This window comes from Fringilla coelebs (assembly GCF_963513975.1).
Source record: "Fringilla coelebs genome assembly, chromosome: 28".
Lineage (NCBI taxonomy): Eukaryota > Metazoa > Chordata > Aves > Passeriformes > Fringillidae > Fringilla > Fringilla coelebs.
The window spans coordinates 5772695-5787645 of record NC_140054.1 but is presented as its reverse complement, the minus strand read 5'-3'; the positions used below and the strand labels follow the sequence as shown (position 1 = coordinate 5787645).

At 64.3% G+C, this 14951-nt stretch overlaps 3 protein-coding genes across 15 annotated transcripts; 1 reads left to right on the top strand and 2 right to left on the bottom strand.

Annotated features, from left to right (window-relative positions):
* Positions 1-3: 3 nt before the first annotated feature.
* Positions 4-12334, bottom strand: LYPLA2 (lysophospholipase 2). Of its 4 annotated transcripts, none has more exons than XM_084222897.1 (10): positions 12277-12334; positions 10033-10136; positions 9185-9216; positions 8466-8531; positions 8064-8111; positions 7822-7892; positions 7515-7588; positions 7295-7396; positions 6977-7153; positions 4-102 (listed from the first exon to the last, which is right to left on the bottom strand). In XM_084222897.1, exons 2-10 carry the CDS (start codon positions 10108-10110, stop codon positions 70-72), a joined length of 681 nt encoding a protein of 226 aa, XP_084079023.1. In that variant the 5' UTR covers positions 10111-10136; positions 12277-12334; the 3' UTR covers positions 4-69. The 4 variants fall into 4 exon arrangements, with proteins under 4 accessions (XP_084079023.1, XP_084079024.1, XP_084079021.1 ...); XM_084222898.1 differs by lacking the exon at positions 4-102 and adding an exon at positions 164-314; XM_084222895.1 differs by lacking the exon at positions 4-102 and adding an exon at positions 4386-6438.
* Positions 377-4285, top strand: GALE (UDP-galactose-4-epimerase). 10 transcript variants are annotated; one of them, XM_084222883.1, is made up of 10 exons: positions 397-1530; positions 1607-1722; positions 1914-2027; positions 2120-2296; positions 2412-2525; positions 2605-2671; positions 2760-2845; positions 2957-3034; positions 3174-3288; positions 3365-4285. In XM_084222883.1, the coding sequence occupies exons 1-10, from the start codon at positions 1410-1412 to the stop codon at positions 3418-3420; spliced, it is 1044 nt and encodes a 347-aa protein (XP_084079009.1). In that variant the 5' UTR covers positions 397-1409; the 3' UTR covers positions 3421-4285. The 10 variants fall into 10 exon arrangements, 9 of the variants coding, with proteins under 9 accessions (XP_084079012.1, XP_084079011.1, XP_084079008.1 ...); XM_084222890.1 differs by having other exon boundaries at positions 398-1530; positions 3174-4285; XM_084222889.1 differs by having other exon boundaries at positions 396-2027.
* A 46-nt stretch (positions 12335-12380) lies between the features above and the next one.
* On the bottom strand, positions 12381-14925 carry PITHD1 (PITH domain containing 1). Its single transcript, XM_084222715.1, has 6 exons — positions 14722-14925; positions 13937-13980; positions 13759-13836; positions 13505-13609; positions 13068-13176; positions 12381-12878 (listed from the first exon to the last, which is right to left on the bottom strand). Exons 1-6 carry the CDS (start codon positions 14902-14904, stop codon positions 12777-12779), a joined length of 621 nt encoding a protein of 206 aa, XP_084078841.1. The 5' UTR covers positions 14905-14925; the 3' UTR covers positions 12381-12776.
* Between the last annotated feature and the right edge of the window lie 26 nt (positions 14926-14951).

Sequence of the window (14951 nt, the reverse complement as noted above, 5' to 3'; positions counted from 1 at the left end):
CTGAACCAACAAAGGAGCTTTGGCTGCTGGTTTGGTTCCAGGCGCTTCTTCTACGTGGAAACTGCATCATCATGGGCTGGGGGGTGAGGAATTCCTTCCACTCTGAGAGCAGAGTGTGAAACAGGCGATCAGGTTCTAGGGCACCGCCCCATCTTCTTTTAAAAGTAATTTATTGAACAGTTTATTTGTGAGACTGGAGAGGAGCACAGGAGCTTTGTCCTTTCAGGGGCCAGGGCAGGCGTGAGGCTGCGTGTGCCTCCTCTCAACCAGACAGCAGTAAACTGTAACAGTTACCAAACCTTCGGCAATGATCGCTGCGGAAATGAGGCGGAATGGGGCAATGATTCGGGGTTTTGGGGCAATAATTCGAGGTTTTGGGGCAATAATTCAGGGCTTGGGGCAAGAATTCGGGGTTTTGGAGCAACGGCCTCCTCCCGCCGCCAGGGGGCGCTGCGGCCCCGGGCTCCCCGCGGTGGCCCCGCCCCTTCCCGCGCGCACCAATGGCCGCATTTCCCCCGCGGTATTTTGTCCCCGCCGCCGCTCCGTACTCCTGACACGTTTCCATGGAGGAGCCGCGCGCGTGGCGCCGGGGGCGGGGCCAAGGCCCGGCCTTAAAGGGGCCGCGCCCCTCCCGGGGCTGAGCGGGAGCGGCGGCAGCAGCGGGTAAGAGACCGGGGGAACCGGGGGGGGAACGGGAAGGAACGGGCAGGGAGACGGGTGTGCTGCCCTGCCCTGCTTCCTTTGGTAGGGACAGCCCAAACCCCCGCGGCTTGGGGCGCCCCTGGGCTCTGGAGTCAAATCCGGTCCCCGGGTGCGTTCGGCCCCGGGACCCTCCGCTCCGCCCGGGCCCGTCCCCGCTCCCGGCTGAAATCCGCGATGGATTTGCCTTTCACCGGGCCCGGGTGCTGTTTCCCCAGCACTGGGAGTTTGGGAGGCTCCGGTTGAGGCCGCAGCTCCGGAGGGAAATGTCCCGGTCCCGGCTCGGATCCTCCCGGGGCTCCCGCCGCTCCCCGGGCCGGGGGTCCCGCGGGTACCGCCGGCCGGCCCCGAGTCCTTCCTGCGGAGGGGCCAGCCCGGGGAGGGAGCGGGGGGAAACGGGGAGCGGCTGAAGGGCAGAGCTGGTACCCCTGCGGAGACCACCCCAGTTAATTAATTCATTAGTTAATTAACAGCGAGAACTGCTGCCCTGAGGGGTACGGCTGAACCCGGGGCTGGGTTTAACAGGAAGAACCGAGGCTCAGCTCCGGGATGTGCCGCCTCCGTGTCCGGGAGGTGTGACCGGCCCTGCCCCGCCCGTCCCTCGGGCAGGACCCACCTGGCCGTGCCGTACCTGCCCGGGCCGTGCCGTGCCGTACCTGGCCAGGCCGTGCCGTGCCCACCCCGCGGCTCTGGGTTTCCCCGCAGGAGCCATGGCCGAGACCATCCTGGTGACGGGCGGCGCCGGCTACATCGGCAGCCACTGCGTGCTGGAGCTGCTGCAGGCGGGCTACGTCCCGGTGGTCATCGACAACTTCCACAACGCCATCCGAGGTACGGGAGCCCCGGCCCGGCCCCAGCCCCGGGCTGGGCCCGGCTCCAGCGCCCCCTCACTCCCCTCCGTCCCCAGGCTCCGAGGAGCTCCCCGAGAGCCTCCGGCGGGTGCAGGAGATCGCGCACCGGCCCGTGCTCTTCCAGGAGCTCGACATCACGGACCAGGCGGCGCTCCAGGAGCTCTTCAGGAAGGTGAGAGCAGGAGCTGCAGTGCCCGGGATGGCTCCCGGGGTCCCTGGCAGGGGTGGGAGCCACAGGAGCGGGGAGCAAACGCGGTGCCCGCTCCTGTGGGAGCCCCCCGGGCTGGCCGGACGGAGCTCCCGGGGGGATCCCGGCTGGTTCCTGCTGCCGCGGCTCTGATGCCCAGCCCGTTCCCCCTGCAGCACCGTTTCTCGGCCGTGATGCACTTTGCGGGGCTCAAGGCCGTGGGGGAGTCGGTGCAGAAGCCTCTGGAATATTACAGAGTGAACCTCACCGGGACCATCGGGCTGCTGGAGGTGAGAAGGGCCGGCAGTGATCCCCGTGCCCTGCCTTGGAGGGCTGGCACAGGGCACAGAGCTGCATCAGTGCTGCCCATTGCCCCTCGCAGACCATGAAGGCCCACGGCGTGAGGAACATCGTGTTCAGCAGCTCCGCCACCGTCTACGGCGACCCCCAGTACCTCCCCCTGGACGAGAAGCACCCGGTGGGGGGCTGCACCAACCCCTACGGCAAATCCAAGTTCTTCATCGAGGAGATGATCCGGGATCTCTGCAGAGCAGAGAGGGTGAGGAGCTGCCCCGTGGGGCTGCAGCCTGGCCGTGTCCCCCACGCCGGGGGTGTCCCCACACTGGCCGTGTCCCCACGGGGGTGAGCGGGCAGCCCTGTCCGTGTGTCCCCAGGACTGGAACGCCGTCCTCCTGCGCTACTTCAACCCCATCGGCGCCCACGAGTCGGGGATGATCGGGGAGGACCCTCAGGGCATCCCCAACAACCTCATGCCCTACGTGGCTCAGGTACGGCCCCCACAGCCCTGGGGGTCACAGGGAGGGGACACAGGGTGCTGGGGCTCCATGGGGCTGTCCCTCTGTGCAGGTGGCAGTGGGACGCCGGGAATTCCTGAGCGTCTTTGGGAACGACTACAAGACGGACGATGGAACGGGTGCGTCACGGCACGGGGGGAATTTGGGACGGGGGAATTTGGGATTCCCAGACCCCTGGCCCTGCCCTCACCCTCTGCATCCCCACAGGAGTCAGGGATTACATCCACGTTGTGGATCTGGCCAAGGGCCACATCGCTGCTCTGAAGAAGCTCAAGGAGAACTGTGGCTGCAAGGTACCAACCTCAGGGTGCTGCCAGACCTGAGGGGGTCTGGGGGTGCCAGTGGGGGCTGAAGGGGCACCTGGCCCTTCTGCCTTTGATCCCTGTCCTTTATCCTCCTCCCAGATCTACAACCTGGGCACAGGCACCGGCTACTCCGTGCTGCAGATGGTCCGGGCCATGGAGAAAGCCTCGGGGAGGGAGGTAAGGGCAGAACTGCAGGCTCACAGGCACAGGGGCAGCAGCTGCTCCCACGGGGCCCTGCTCCCCCCCAGCAGCCCTGGCACTGTTCCCTCAGCCCCCCTGGGAGCCCCCCGAGCCCTCAGTGCTGCTCTCCCTGCAGATCAAGTACCGGATCACGGCCCGGCGGGAGGGGGACGTGGCCTCCTGCTACGCTGACCCCGCGCTGGCCGAGCGGGAGCTGGGCTGGAAAGCCGCCTTTGGCCTGGACAAGATGTGTAAGGGCATCCCCTCCCTGGCACAGCGGGCACTGCCAGCCCCCTGCGCTCCCTCACCTCCCTTCTCCTGTTCCAGGTGAGGACCTGTGGCGGTGGCAGCTGCAGAACCCCACAGGCTTCAGCAAGAACTGAGCTGTGGCCGAGGGCAGGCTGAGCCCAGGGCTGCTCTGAGCCAGCCCTGCCTCCTTCCCTGAGGACTGTCACCATCCTGGGAGGGCACTTCCAGCTCCCCCTCCTGCCTGTGGCACAGGGCAGGAAGGCTGGAGCATCCTCAGCCTCCCTCCTCCTCATCCTCATCCCCCAGGTCTTCACATCTCACAGAGCAGAACCACAATGAACAGAGAACAGAGCCAGGGCCTGGCTTGGCCCCACGGGCATGGAACCCCCACGGGAATGCCCAGGGGCTGCAGCCAGCCAGGGCTGGGAGCTCCTGGGCCCTCCCTGTGCCCTGGGCATCCAGCACTGGGACAGCTGAGTCCTGCTGAGCCCAAACTGCAGCAGAGCCCCTGCTCCCTCCTGCCCCACCTGGCTCAGGGGGAGCCCAAGGCACCTCTGCCCCTGCCCTGGCACAGAGAAAGAACCAGGAATCTCCACAGGGACCAGTCACATTCCAAGGCTTCCTCCAACCCCCCTCTTCCCTACCCCCAGCATGGTTTTGGGGACCAAATCTCATCTCCCCTCTCTCCTGCAGAGCTGGAGAAGCCCCTGCCCAGGGCTGTGCCAGCCTGGCCTGGCTGCCCACAGCCCCCTGGGTGCCTGCTCTGGCCTCCTGTGGCAGCCACTCCCCACAGCCCAAGGCTGCCAGAGGCTGCCAGGAGCCAGCTCTGCCCCCCTGTCCCACACTGCTCCTGTTTATTCCTGGCAGCTCCCAGGGCAGGGATGACGCAGCCGGCCCCGTGTGCTGTCGGCTGGATGAATAACTTATGAATTGAGCTTTTGATTTGTTTTTAAAATAAACTTTCCTACTTTCTAAGTGGCAGCTTTGTTCTGCTTCCCCTCAGCCAGAGCTGCTGCCCCTAAAAATGGCACCCTGGGGCCTCATGGAGCCCCATTCCCCCCCAGATCTCTTGTCCTGCCTGGGATGACGCCAGCTCAGCTCCAGGATAAGTTGAGGATTTATTTCATCTTAATTCTCTGTGGAACGCACACACACACACAAAAAAAAAACCCCCAAACATGTACAAGGAAGACAAGAGAGAGAAGAAAAACAACAAAATAAAAAATCCAAAAGAAAAAAAATCCAGAAGAAAAAACCCAAGCTGTATTGAGGAATGGAGAGAAGCCATTCTCCCTCCCGGGTTCCCGGCACTGCTCGGGCAGGGAGTGAGCAGGAATGCTCTGCACAGGGATGGTCCCGGGCCCCTGTCACACACGGTTCCAGTTCACAGTCACACAGGTCAGTCTGTCCATCTCCAGCCCCTGGTGACCCAGGGAGCTGCCATCCCACCCACCCTGCCACCCTCTCATGCCCCCCAGCCAGGCCTGGGGGGCAGGGGCACAGCAGCACTAAAACACGGCATCGAAGAGCCAGCAGGGCAGAGCCCAGGGCAGGGGCAGAGCCCAGGGCAGGGGCAGAGCTGGCCTGCCCCCGGTGCCAGCAGCAGCTCTGCTGCTTTCAGACTTCCTAAAAAGAGCAAAAATGAAAACCCCAAGCCCAGAGGGCAGCCAGGGTGGGCCCCACGATGCACTCTCCAGAGGGCAGTTATTGCTTTGCACAGCCCAGGCAGGAAGGGCAGGGCTGGAGCAGAACTGCTGGGGCTGAGCCCCCCCAGAGCAGCCCTCACCTCGCTGGGCCCGGGGGCACCGGGCAGAGGCTCCCTGGGGCAGGGCAGGGGGAGCAGGGCCAGCCTGGGGAATGTGGGGGTGTTTTAAAAGCCATGATCAGCCCCAAGTGGGGGCTCAGCCCAGGGGAAGAGGGGGTGAGGGCAGAGCTGCTCCACAGCCACTGCCCTGGGCCCTGTGGGAGGGGAGGGTCAGCCAGGAGCCCCCCCAGCGGAGACATTCGGGGCCCCAGCACGATGCCAGCAGTTGGGAGGGGACAAGCCACAGGTGATTGTACATGTGGGGGGCAGGAGCCCCCAGTCCCGGGAGCAGGGAGAGCCCCGGGGCACAGAGGGTGGGGCAGAGCAGCACCCGGGCTCAGATGCTGGTTAGATGATGGCTGGGAGCAAAGCTGCTCCTTCCAGCTGCACCAGAATCCAAACCCGGGGTCGGTCCAGGGACCCCCCTCCCTCCCCGAGCCAGCCCAAGTCCAAAGGGAAGGACAAGTAGCAGCAAGAGAAGACATTGAAGACGGGGCCGGTGGCTCCGCGAGTGTAAACGAAGCTTTGGGGCTCCGAGGGTGCAGAGCTGGGCTGGGAGTGGGGGGGGGGGGGAGATGCCTCTGGGGCGGAGATTGTAAAAGCAACAAGAGGAGGAGGAGCAGGAGGAAGGAGGTGATTATCTCAGGAGGGCAGAGCTGCCCCAGGCCGATGGCTGAAGGGAGTGTGCGTGTGTGACAGGCGGGGCCGTGCGGGAGGTGCGGGAGCTGCACTGACCCTCCCTGCCGGCCCCGGGCAGCCTTTGGCGGTGCCAGCCCAGGGCAGAGCCCGCAGGGGAGTCCCGGGTTCCTGAGCTCTGACTGAAAACCCGTGAGTCGCCTGAGCGGAGGCCGGGAGCAGCCACCGAGGGCACAGCCCCGAGCCCCAGGTGTGCCCCAGCTCCGCCCCGCTCCTCCCACCGCAGCCGGGCACGTCCCGCCCCTAACACTGGTACAAAAACCCCCAAACCCAACAGTAAAACCTCACCCGCGCCGTGCCAGCCCCGCGGGGCGCCCAGGGGACGGTGACCTTCCCCCGGGAAGCGCTCGGAGCCAGAGCAGGAGAGAAAAGGCCACTCCCAGGCTCGCCTTAGCCAGCTCCGGTGTGGGCTCCGGGGGCAGCGGGAGAGCCGGGCACCCCCGGCCGGAGGGGACGCGGTGCGAGGGCGCGGGCACGGGGGGGTGTGGCGGGAGGTGCGTTGGGGGGGCCATGGCTTCCGTTCGCAGCGGGCGGGTCACAGGGACACACGGGCGGCGGTGACCTCGGCACCCTCCCCTGCGACAGTCCCGAGGGGCTCGGCTCAGATCCGGGGCAGCAGCTTCTCGATGAACTCCTTCACCGCCATCATCTCCTGCGGGCGGCGCACGGCCCGTCACACCGGGGCTGCCCGGGGCCGGGCTGTGCCCCGGGAACGGGGCAGGAGCCTCTGCACCTCCCCAAGGGCCGGGCTGTGCCCTGGGAATGGGACTCGGGGCTCTGCAGCCTCCCCCAAGGGCCAGGATGGGGCACAAGGGCTCTGCAGCCTCCCAGAGCAAGTCGGGAACAAATATGTCTTGTGTGCTCCCCACCCTGCCTGGCCTGCAGTGCTGGGGTTGGTCCCAAAGGGAAGTGACCCACAAGGATCCACAGCCCAGCCCTGCACAGACCCCCCAACAATCCCCCCTGGGCATCCCTGGAGTGCTCTCCAAAGGCTCCTGGAGCTCTGGCAGCCTTGGGGCTGTGCCCATTCCCTGGGGAGCCTGGGCAATGCCCAGCACCCTCTGGGGGAAGAACCTTTCCCCAAAATCCAGCCCAACCCTCCCCTGACACAGCTCCAGGCCACTCCTACAGGCCCACCACTGATCACCACCCAGGGGGAGCCACCCCCTCCCTCCACGGCCAGCACTGACCTGAGGACAGGAACTGTGCATCACTCCAGGGAAGGTTTTGAACTGCACCTTGGTGGGGGTGACGACAGACTTGAGCTTCTCGGCAGTGAGGGCGCCGAAGCGCACGGGGATCATGGGGTCCAGCTCCCCGTGGCACTGCAGGATGGCAATGTCCTTGTTCACGCCGTTGTTCGCCGCCTGCCACCGGGAGGGGACACTCAGGTGCGCCCAGGGGAGGGGACACCAATGGGGCAGGTGCTTTGTGTCCCCAACACGAGCCAGCAGACCCCCTCCTGCTGAGGGAGAGCTGCGGTGGGAGCATGCCCAGGGCAGGGGTACCTGTGGGAAGGCCTTGTGCAGCGGGAGCCAGCAGCTGAGCGCCACGATCCCGGCCAGCTGGTGCTGGCAGGTGAGAGCCGTGTACAGCGACAAGGCACCGCCCTGCAGGGGGGAACATGCACTCACTGGGGATCCACGGGGGATGCAGGGACACCCCCAGGCCCAGCTCACACTCACCCAGCTCCCTGGGACAGGTGGAGCAGGAATTGGGGACCCTCACCTGTGAGAAGCCCCCCAGGATGATGCGGTTGGGGGGGATCCCGTTCTTCATCTCGTGCTCAATGATTGCTTTAACTGGAAGGAGAAGGGAGAAATGGGTCAGTGGAAGGGGAAAAGGGCTGAAAGCTTTATCCCATGCTTCTGGGTGCACATCAGGGACAGGGAGGTGCCAGAGATGCCAGGGGAAAGGTTTTCTGGGACCACAGGACAGCAGAAACAAAGGAGAGGTGGAAGGAAGACACCTGCTCTAGTCACAGCAAGGGAGAGACACACAGCAGCTCACCACCTCCCCTCACAGAGCTCCTTACTGTTTTCTGCAGCTTTCTTGATCCCAGCTTCATCCTCAGGTGCATCTGGAGTCAATCCCATCAGGTCAAACCTGGGGGAAGCAGCAGGGTCAGCCAAAACCTCTCCCAGCACCCCAAGTGCAGGGAGGCAGGAACTGGGGGGGCTCTGCCCTTCCCTGGCCCCCATAGGGCAGTGGATTTTGTCCCCCCCACCTTCATTCCCCAGAAGGGTCCCATCCAGCCCTGCCCCCCAAAGCACTGACCAGGAGGGCATGACCATCTTCATGTTGAGGGTCACCGGGATCCGGGGCCTGTGGAGGAACGTTTTGGGTGGTTGAGCTCAAGTCTGAGGGGAGCAGGAAGACTGACACCTCTCCCCTTCCTGCTGAGCCCCCTCCTGCCTGAGCAGGGATGCACAGGGAGCTCCAGAGCCTTTGTCTTTCTCTCCCTGCAGCCACCAGGGATAAACAAGACAGGAAGGGAAAGAAAAGAGCCTCTGGTGCTGCTCACTCTGTGTGAACAGCTCTGCCTGCAGCAGGAGCTGACCATGGCAGCAGAGCCAGCCTGGCTGGGCAGCCCTGCTGGGCTCAGGCCTCCCCCAGCCCCGTGGCAGCCTCAGGCCCCCCCAAGAAGCCCCCCAAGAAGCTCCCCAGGGCAGCACTTACGCATGAGGGCAGATGTACTTCACATAGGGAAGGCGGATGGAGGAGAGAGCATCGGCCCAGCTGTGCCTGGGGAGGGACACAAGGAGATGAGTCCAAGGCTTGTCCAAGCCATTTTCCCAAACCCTGCTCCCCCCAGCCCCTCCCCTGAGCTTATTTACCCACCCTATCAGCCTGAACCCCCTGTGAAACCCCCCCAGCACCGATCCCATCTGAGGGGAGACCACAAAGCCCCAGAGCTGCAGGCAGGGAGGACAGGGAGGAGGGAATGTCCAGACAGGGAGGAGGGAATGTCCAGACAGGGAGGAGGGAATCTCCTGGACAGGGAGGAGGGAATCTCCTGGACAGGGAGGAGCCCTTTGTCACCACCACAGGACCCCCGAGGTGCCCGGTGCAGGCCCAGCCCAGCTGCCCTGCCGAGGCCTGGAAAAGCCGCAGTGCTTATCAGCAGCGCTTATCAGCAATCCCCGAAGGCAACACAAAATCCACCCGGGGGTGAGGGGCTGCCAGGCTGCCAGGATCATAAATATTCAAGAGCAGACAGCTGCCAGCAGCAATTCCCTGACATTCCCTGCCAGGCTGGTGCAGGAATGGCTGCAGACCCCAGCCCAAAGCCCCACACAGATCCTGGAGATGCCCTGAGGGAAAGCAGCAGCACTAGGCTGGGATCTGCATCTGACAAACCACACATCCCAGTCAGAGCCAGCTCCAGGGACACTCACCCCGTGTCTCCAAGGCCGTGTAGGAAAATGACCTGTTAAACACAGAAGGCAGGGAATTAGCTGGTGTGAGAGTCAGAGGGGGCTGGGCTGGGCTGGCAGGGAGGTGGCAAATGGACACTTAGTCACCGACCCGAAGAGGCTGAAATTAGCGTGGAGCACGGCGGATGGGTGGGTCAGGGATGTGGTGTCATCCTGCCACAGAGCTGCCACGGGCAGGTCCCAACTCCTCTGCACAGCAGAGGGACAAAGAGTGACAGATCATCCCATCAGGAGTGGCACCAGAGCAGAGGCCCAGCCTGAATAGCAGAATGGGCTGGAAGGGATCTTAAAGCCCCTCCAGTGCCACCCCTGCCATGGTCAGGGACACCTTCCACTGTCTCAGGGTGCTCCAAGCCCCATCCAACCTGGCCTGGGACACTCCCAGGGGCAGCCACAGCTTCTCTGGGTACCCTGTGCCAGGGCCTGCCCACCCTCCCAGGGAGGAATTCCTTCTCTGTATCACCAAGGTCTCACAAATCCACCTCCACAGGCTTTTCATCTCCAGCAGCCCCTAAGCCTTGGGGAGCAAAGGGCAGGCAGCCTGCAGACCCCAGGGAAGGACAGGGAGGGGTTCCTTAGGGAAGATCTGCTTTTAAAATCTTAAACATCCCCATCAGCCCTAAGCCCCAGTGCCTTGACAAGCTGAGCTCTCACCCTGGAGCAGAGAGCCCAGAGCCCTTGCTGGTCCTGCCATGCTGGAGCTCATGGAGGCAGCTCTGTTTTCCACGGGGAGCAGCAGGGGAGGGAAGGAAGGAGGGAGGGAAGGAAGGAGGGAGGGAAGGAAGGAGGGAGGGAGGGGCAGCCCTTACCGCGGCGGTCTCCCGCTCTGCCCCTGACACGGTGACAGCGTCGGCGAGGAGGGGGACAGACATGTTGTTACCACACATACACCGAGAGGGGTCGACACTGGCACCTGCGGGACACAGCCGTGAGGCGAGGCAGGAAAACAAACCTCCCACCCCCCTTCGGCAGCTGCTTCACCCACAGCAGCAGCTGGCTGGGGGGAAATTAAAGAGCAGCTGAAGGCTTCGATGGTGGAACACCCCACGGTGTGGCCTGGCAGCGCTGGAGAGCCCGGAGCAGCCAATGCTCCACACGTGGGGTGCTGGAAGTGTTAAAATTAGCCTGGAAATTACACCTCAGAGCCAAAGTTATTCCTGTGGCTGCACCAGCGTGGGCAGAGGGTGGCCAGGCAGCATGGCCTCAGCATCCCTTCATCCCTGCAGCCCCTCCCTGAGCTGTGCAGGAGCCTGACCCACATCGGCTCCGACCGGGAAGCAGGAAACCCTCGGCACGCAGCAGCACAGGCTCTGTGGCACCCATAAAGCTCCAGCCCTGCTTTATGGGGCTGTTTAAGATGAACCAGAGCACTGGGAGCAGGTCTGAGCCCCCCCTGTGATGGAAGACAGCCTTGTGGCTCTGCAGGACAGCAGGCAGGGTCACCAGCACTGTCCTGTCACTGCCAGAGCCCACAGAGCTGCCAGCACCCAGCCTGCAGCCACCACAGCCCACGGTGTTTGCTCCCACCACATCACAAATCACAGCTCCCCACAAGGCTGCCCTGACCCCGCTGACCACCAGCACTAATCAGATCAGAGCTTGTTTAGGGCACTGCCATTATCCCCCAGGAACAGGATCAGCCTCTGGAACACGATCACAGAATACCCCGAGCTGGAAGGGATGAAGGATCATCCATCCAACCCCAAACCCTGCACAGACCCCCAGCAACCCACCCTGAGCATCCCTGGAGTGGTGTCCAAAGGCTTCTACAGCTCTGGCATTCCCTGGGGAGCCTGGGCAGTGCCCAGCACCCTCTGGAGAAAAACCTTTTCCTGATATCCAACCTAAACCTCCCCTGGCACAGCTCCAGCCTCTCCCAAGGTCCTGTCCCCATCCCTTCCTCATCCCACTCTGCCCCAGCTTCACCTCCCACAGCAGCACCATCCCCAGTGGGTCGGGGTGACAGAGATCACCTCAAACCTTCCCAAAAGTGGCAGCAGCCAGCCTTACCCAGAGAAACAGCCTGCTCTGTCTGCCAGCCCGGCCAGGACCTGCCCGACTCGTTCCACTGACTGCTCGTCAGCAGCTTCCCCACTCAAATAAAAACACCGGGAACAGAGCAGCTCCCGGATCTGACACAGCCACACGGCCCACGTGCTCGTGTGTACTCCAGGGGCAAAACAACCGGCCAGGGGAGAAACCACACCTGCCAAAAACCCTGGCAGGGAGACGGAGGGACAGCCAGAAATAACAGCACCTTCCCCTGGCAGGGATGGGACGCACTCCTCTGCTGGGGAGGCTCCAGGGAAACTTGGGATGCTCAGAGCTGCCTGAAACATTCCTGCTGGGAACCCCAAAATTCCTCCCGGGAGCCTCAAAATTCCTCCTGGGAGCCCCAAAATTCCTGCTGGGAATCCCCAAAATTGCTCCTGGGAAGTCCTGCCTGGGATGCTCCTGCCCCGCTCCTGGAGGGAGGACAATGGGATGCCCAGGATTAAACGCCTCAGATGTGCCCGTGTGGGTGTAAAGGCACAAAGAGAACCAGGAGGTGAATCTGGGTCCGATGCCCGCCGCGTCGCACCCACCAGTGACACCGGACGCGTTCACCAGGCGCTAATTAGCATTAATTACCGTGCCTCAGCTTCTCCCCCGGGCCCGCAGCCCCGCAGGGAGCGGAATCCGGCGGGGGGATGGAGAGATCCCGCCTGGCAGCGGATGGAGGCGGGATCCCCGCGGCCGGGAGCGCCCGTTTTCTGCCAGAACCGGGGCTCTGGGGGGTCCCCGCAGGCTGCGAGACTCGGGGGGCCGAAAGACGCAGCCCCATTATCGCACCGGGGCCCGCCGAGCCAGAACCGCGGTGCCTCCACCGCTCCTCTCCGTTAATCCCCGTTAAAGGCCCCGCCGCCCCCCCCCGCTGCCCGCGGCCCTCACGGAATTCTCCCCCCTCCTCCCGCAGCAGTGGTACGTCCCCCCCCGCCGCGCCGCTGCCCGGTTGCGGCCCCCTCCCCCCCCGCAGTGCCCCGGTGGTACGTGCCGCCCCCCCCTCCCCGCACCTCTCCCGCGGCCCGGCGCGCGCGCTCCTCGCGGCTCCCCCCGACGCGCTCCCACAGGAACTTCCGGCAGCGCGGCGGAAGTGACGCAGAGCAGCGCCGGGCGCGACCGGGCGGCCATGGTGGAAACGGGCACCGGATCGCGCTCGGAGCGCCCACCGGGCTCTCGGGGACTGTCGGCGACACGCCCCGGCCCCGCCCTTCCCGCAGCGCCCTGCCCCCTGGCGGCTGACGGGGTTACGGGGACAGGCCCCCGCCGCTCTGCCCGCCGGTGCCACCCGCGCACACGGGAGGGCCGCGACTCAGGGACAGCGCACAGCTCTGCACCGCAGCGTGTTTATTGTCAGTCACGGCCGGTACCGGCCCCGCACGCGGCTCGGTGAAGCCTCCAGAGCGGCCCCGCCGCCCCCGGGCCGCCTCGCACCGCGCCGCCGTGTCTGTCCCACAGCCGTGGAGCCGCTCCGGTGCTCCGGGAAGCCGTTCCTGCCCCGGGCAGGCTCCCGTTAGGAGATGAAGTGAGTCTGGGGGGTGATCTGTTCCAGCTTGTGGTCGGCCGGGTTCGCCGAGGCTTCGTAGTTGCAGATGGTGACTTCGTGGCGATGAGCCTGGGTGGAGAGGGGACGTGTTAATCCGGGAAGAGCAGCATCCCGCGGGGAAGAGCAGCATCCCGCGGGGAAGAGCAGCATCCCGCGGGGAAGAGCAGCATCCCGCGGGGAAGAGCAGCATCCCGCGGGGAAGAGCAGCATCCCGCGGGGAAGAGCAGCATCCCAGCCCCTCTCTCTGCTCTCACTCACCTCCGTCCACTCCCCCTTCAGGCCTATGTAAAAAATCTTTGTTGTCTCAGCTCCGAAGTTCTTTGGGAAGTGCATGGAGAGGTGGTAAACGTTGGAGAAACGGGCAATTCTGGAGGAAAACACACCCTGAGACCAGAGCTGCTGCTGCTGCTGCAGCTCCCCAGGCTCCCACAGCACGAGCAGCACCCCTCTGATCCCAGCAAGGAGGGTTTCCCTCCCACCATGAGGAGGGACAGGACACCTGGATGGTTCTGCACCCCAGGAATTCCTGCCCCAGGCTCTGGGCAGGAGGTTTCAGAGGGCAGGAGAGAGCTGGGGAGGATAAACCCTCCTGAGGGCAGCTGTGAGGCACTGCCCTGTGCTGCCCCTGCCCTGAAGGTGTCAGAGTTCCTGTGGCAGGCAGGAGCAGCCCCCAGCCCCCAGGGAATGGCTCGTACTTGGTGGGATATTCCAGCTCTCCCAGGGGATCCCGGCTCAGGCTGAACGTCTGCTCCGGCTCCTTGGCTGTGTCATCAAAGGACATGTGAGGAATGTTCCGGAACCTGGCAGGACAGGGAGACACAGGGAGTTATTAACAGCAGCTCAGCTGATTGGATTGCATCCATTAATGCTCCTTCTCCACAAAGAAATGGATTTACTTTGTGTGCAGAGCCCCCAGCCCCCGTGAGGAGGGAGAGCTGGTGTTACTCACAGCCTCATCTCAGCCGGGTGTGTCCCATCATCCTCGCCCATCACAATGACTCCTTTCAACTTCACGCTGCCTGTGAACCTGCCCAGACACACGGAGCAGGGTGCTCACCCCTGTGCTCTCCAGGGGAGGGGAAGGAGCCCTGGCAGCAGCCAGGATGGTGCCAGGGGACGGAACTCACGGGATGTTGAAGAGCAGCTCCTCGTCATCATCGCTTTCCACGAACTGGGGACAGAGAAGAGCAGGTCAGGGCTGGCCCAGGGTCTGCAGGGGATGGTGGGGACAGCTGGAGGGATCACCCCAGCGGGGTTCAGGGAGCCCTGATTCTCTTGCTCAGAGAATCCCAGGATGTTTAGGATTGGAAGGGACCTCTGGAGATGTCCCAGGCCAAGCCCTGCCCAGGCAGGGGCACCAGGTGGCACAGGGACATGTCCAGGTGGGTTGGGGATGTCCCCACAGAGCGAGACTCCAGCCTTCCCTGGGCAGCTGTTCCAGGGCTCTGCCACCCTCGTGGAAAGAAGTTCTTCCTCACGTTGAGGTGGAGCTCGTTGTGTTTTATTTTATGGCCATTGCTCCTCGTTCTGTCCCTGAACAGAGCCTGGCACTGTCCTCTGACACTCTTGGGGATATTTTATGGTTTTTGGGGTCCCCCCTGACACTCTTGGGGATATTTTATGGTTTTTGGGGTCCCCCCTGACACCCTTGGGGATATTTTATGGGTTTATGGGATCCCCTCCCCTCCTCCAGAATGATCAGGCCCAGCTCCCGCAGCCTCCCCTCATCAGGGAGATGCTCCAGACCCCAAATCATCTTTGTGGCCCCCGCTGGACCCCCTCCAGCAGCTCCTCCCGTCCTGAGAGGCCGAGGCCCGGGCACTCAGCTGTGCCTCCCTGGGGCCGAGCCGAGGGCAGGATCCCCTCCGTGTCCTGCTGCCCACCCCGGTCCCGGCGCCGCTCCCGGCCCCACCTGCGAGCGGTCCCCGCGCTCCTCCCAGGGGCGGAACACGGTGGCTCCGGAGCCCTCGCGGCGCTCGTTAAGGCACTGCAGGCGCTGCCGGTCGATGCGCAGGTACAGCCCCCAGGCCGCGCCGCGCTCCGCCGCCTCCTCCCCGCAGCAGCGGCACCGGCCGGGCCCGTGCCCGTGCGCCATGGCCGCGCCGGTACCGCCCAGCGCGCATGCGCGGCGGAGAGACACGC

Bases quoted from the DNA above. Each gene is read 5' to 3' on its own strand.
- LYPLA2 (XM_084222895.1), bottom strand. From the start codon at position 10,110: ATGTGTGGTAACAACATGTCTGTCCCCCTCCTCGCCGACGCTGTCACC. The intron at 9,217-10,032 runs GTAAGGGCTGCC...TGTGTTTAACAG, and splicing joins CAGAGCGGGAGACCGCCGCG to GTCATTTTCCTACACGGCCT. The intron at 8,532-9,184 runs GTGAGTGTCCCT...GTCCCTCCCCAG, and splicing joins CACGGCCTTGGAGACACGGG to GCACAGCTGGGCCGATGCTC.
- PITHD1 (XM_084222715.1), bottom strand. From the start codon at position 14,904: ATGGCGCACGGGCACGGGCCCGGCCGGTGCCGCTGCTGCGGGGAGGAG. The intron at 13,981-14,721 runs GTGGGGCCGGGA...CTCTGTCCCCAG, and splicing joins AGCGCGGGGACCGCTCGCAG to TTCGTGGAAAGCGATGATGA. The intron at 13,610-13,758 runs GTGAGTAACACC...CTGTCCTGCCAG, and splicing joins CACCCGGCTGAGATGAGGCT to GTTCCGGAACATTCCTCACA.
- GALE (XM_084222882.1), top strand. From the start codon at position 1,410: ATGGCCGAGACCATCCTGGTGACGGGCGGCGCCGGCTACATCGGCAGC. The intron at 2,028-2,119 runs GTGAGAAGGGCC...TGCCCCTCGCAG, and splicing joins GGACCATCGGGCTGCTGGAG to ACCATGAAGGCCCACGGCGT. The intron at 2,297-2,411 runs GTGAGGAGCTGC...GTGTGTCCCCAG, and splicing joins ATCTCTGCAGAGCAGAGAGG to GACTGGAACGCCGTCCTCCT.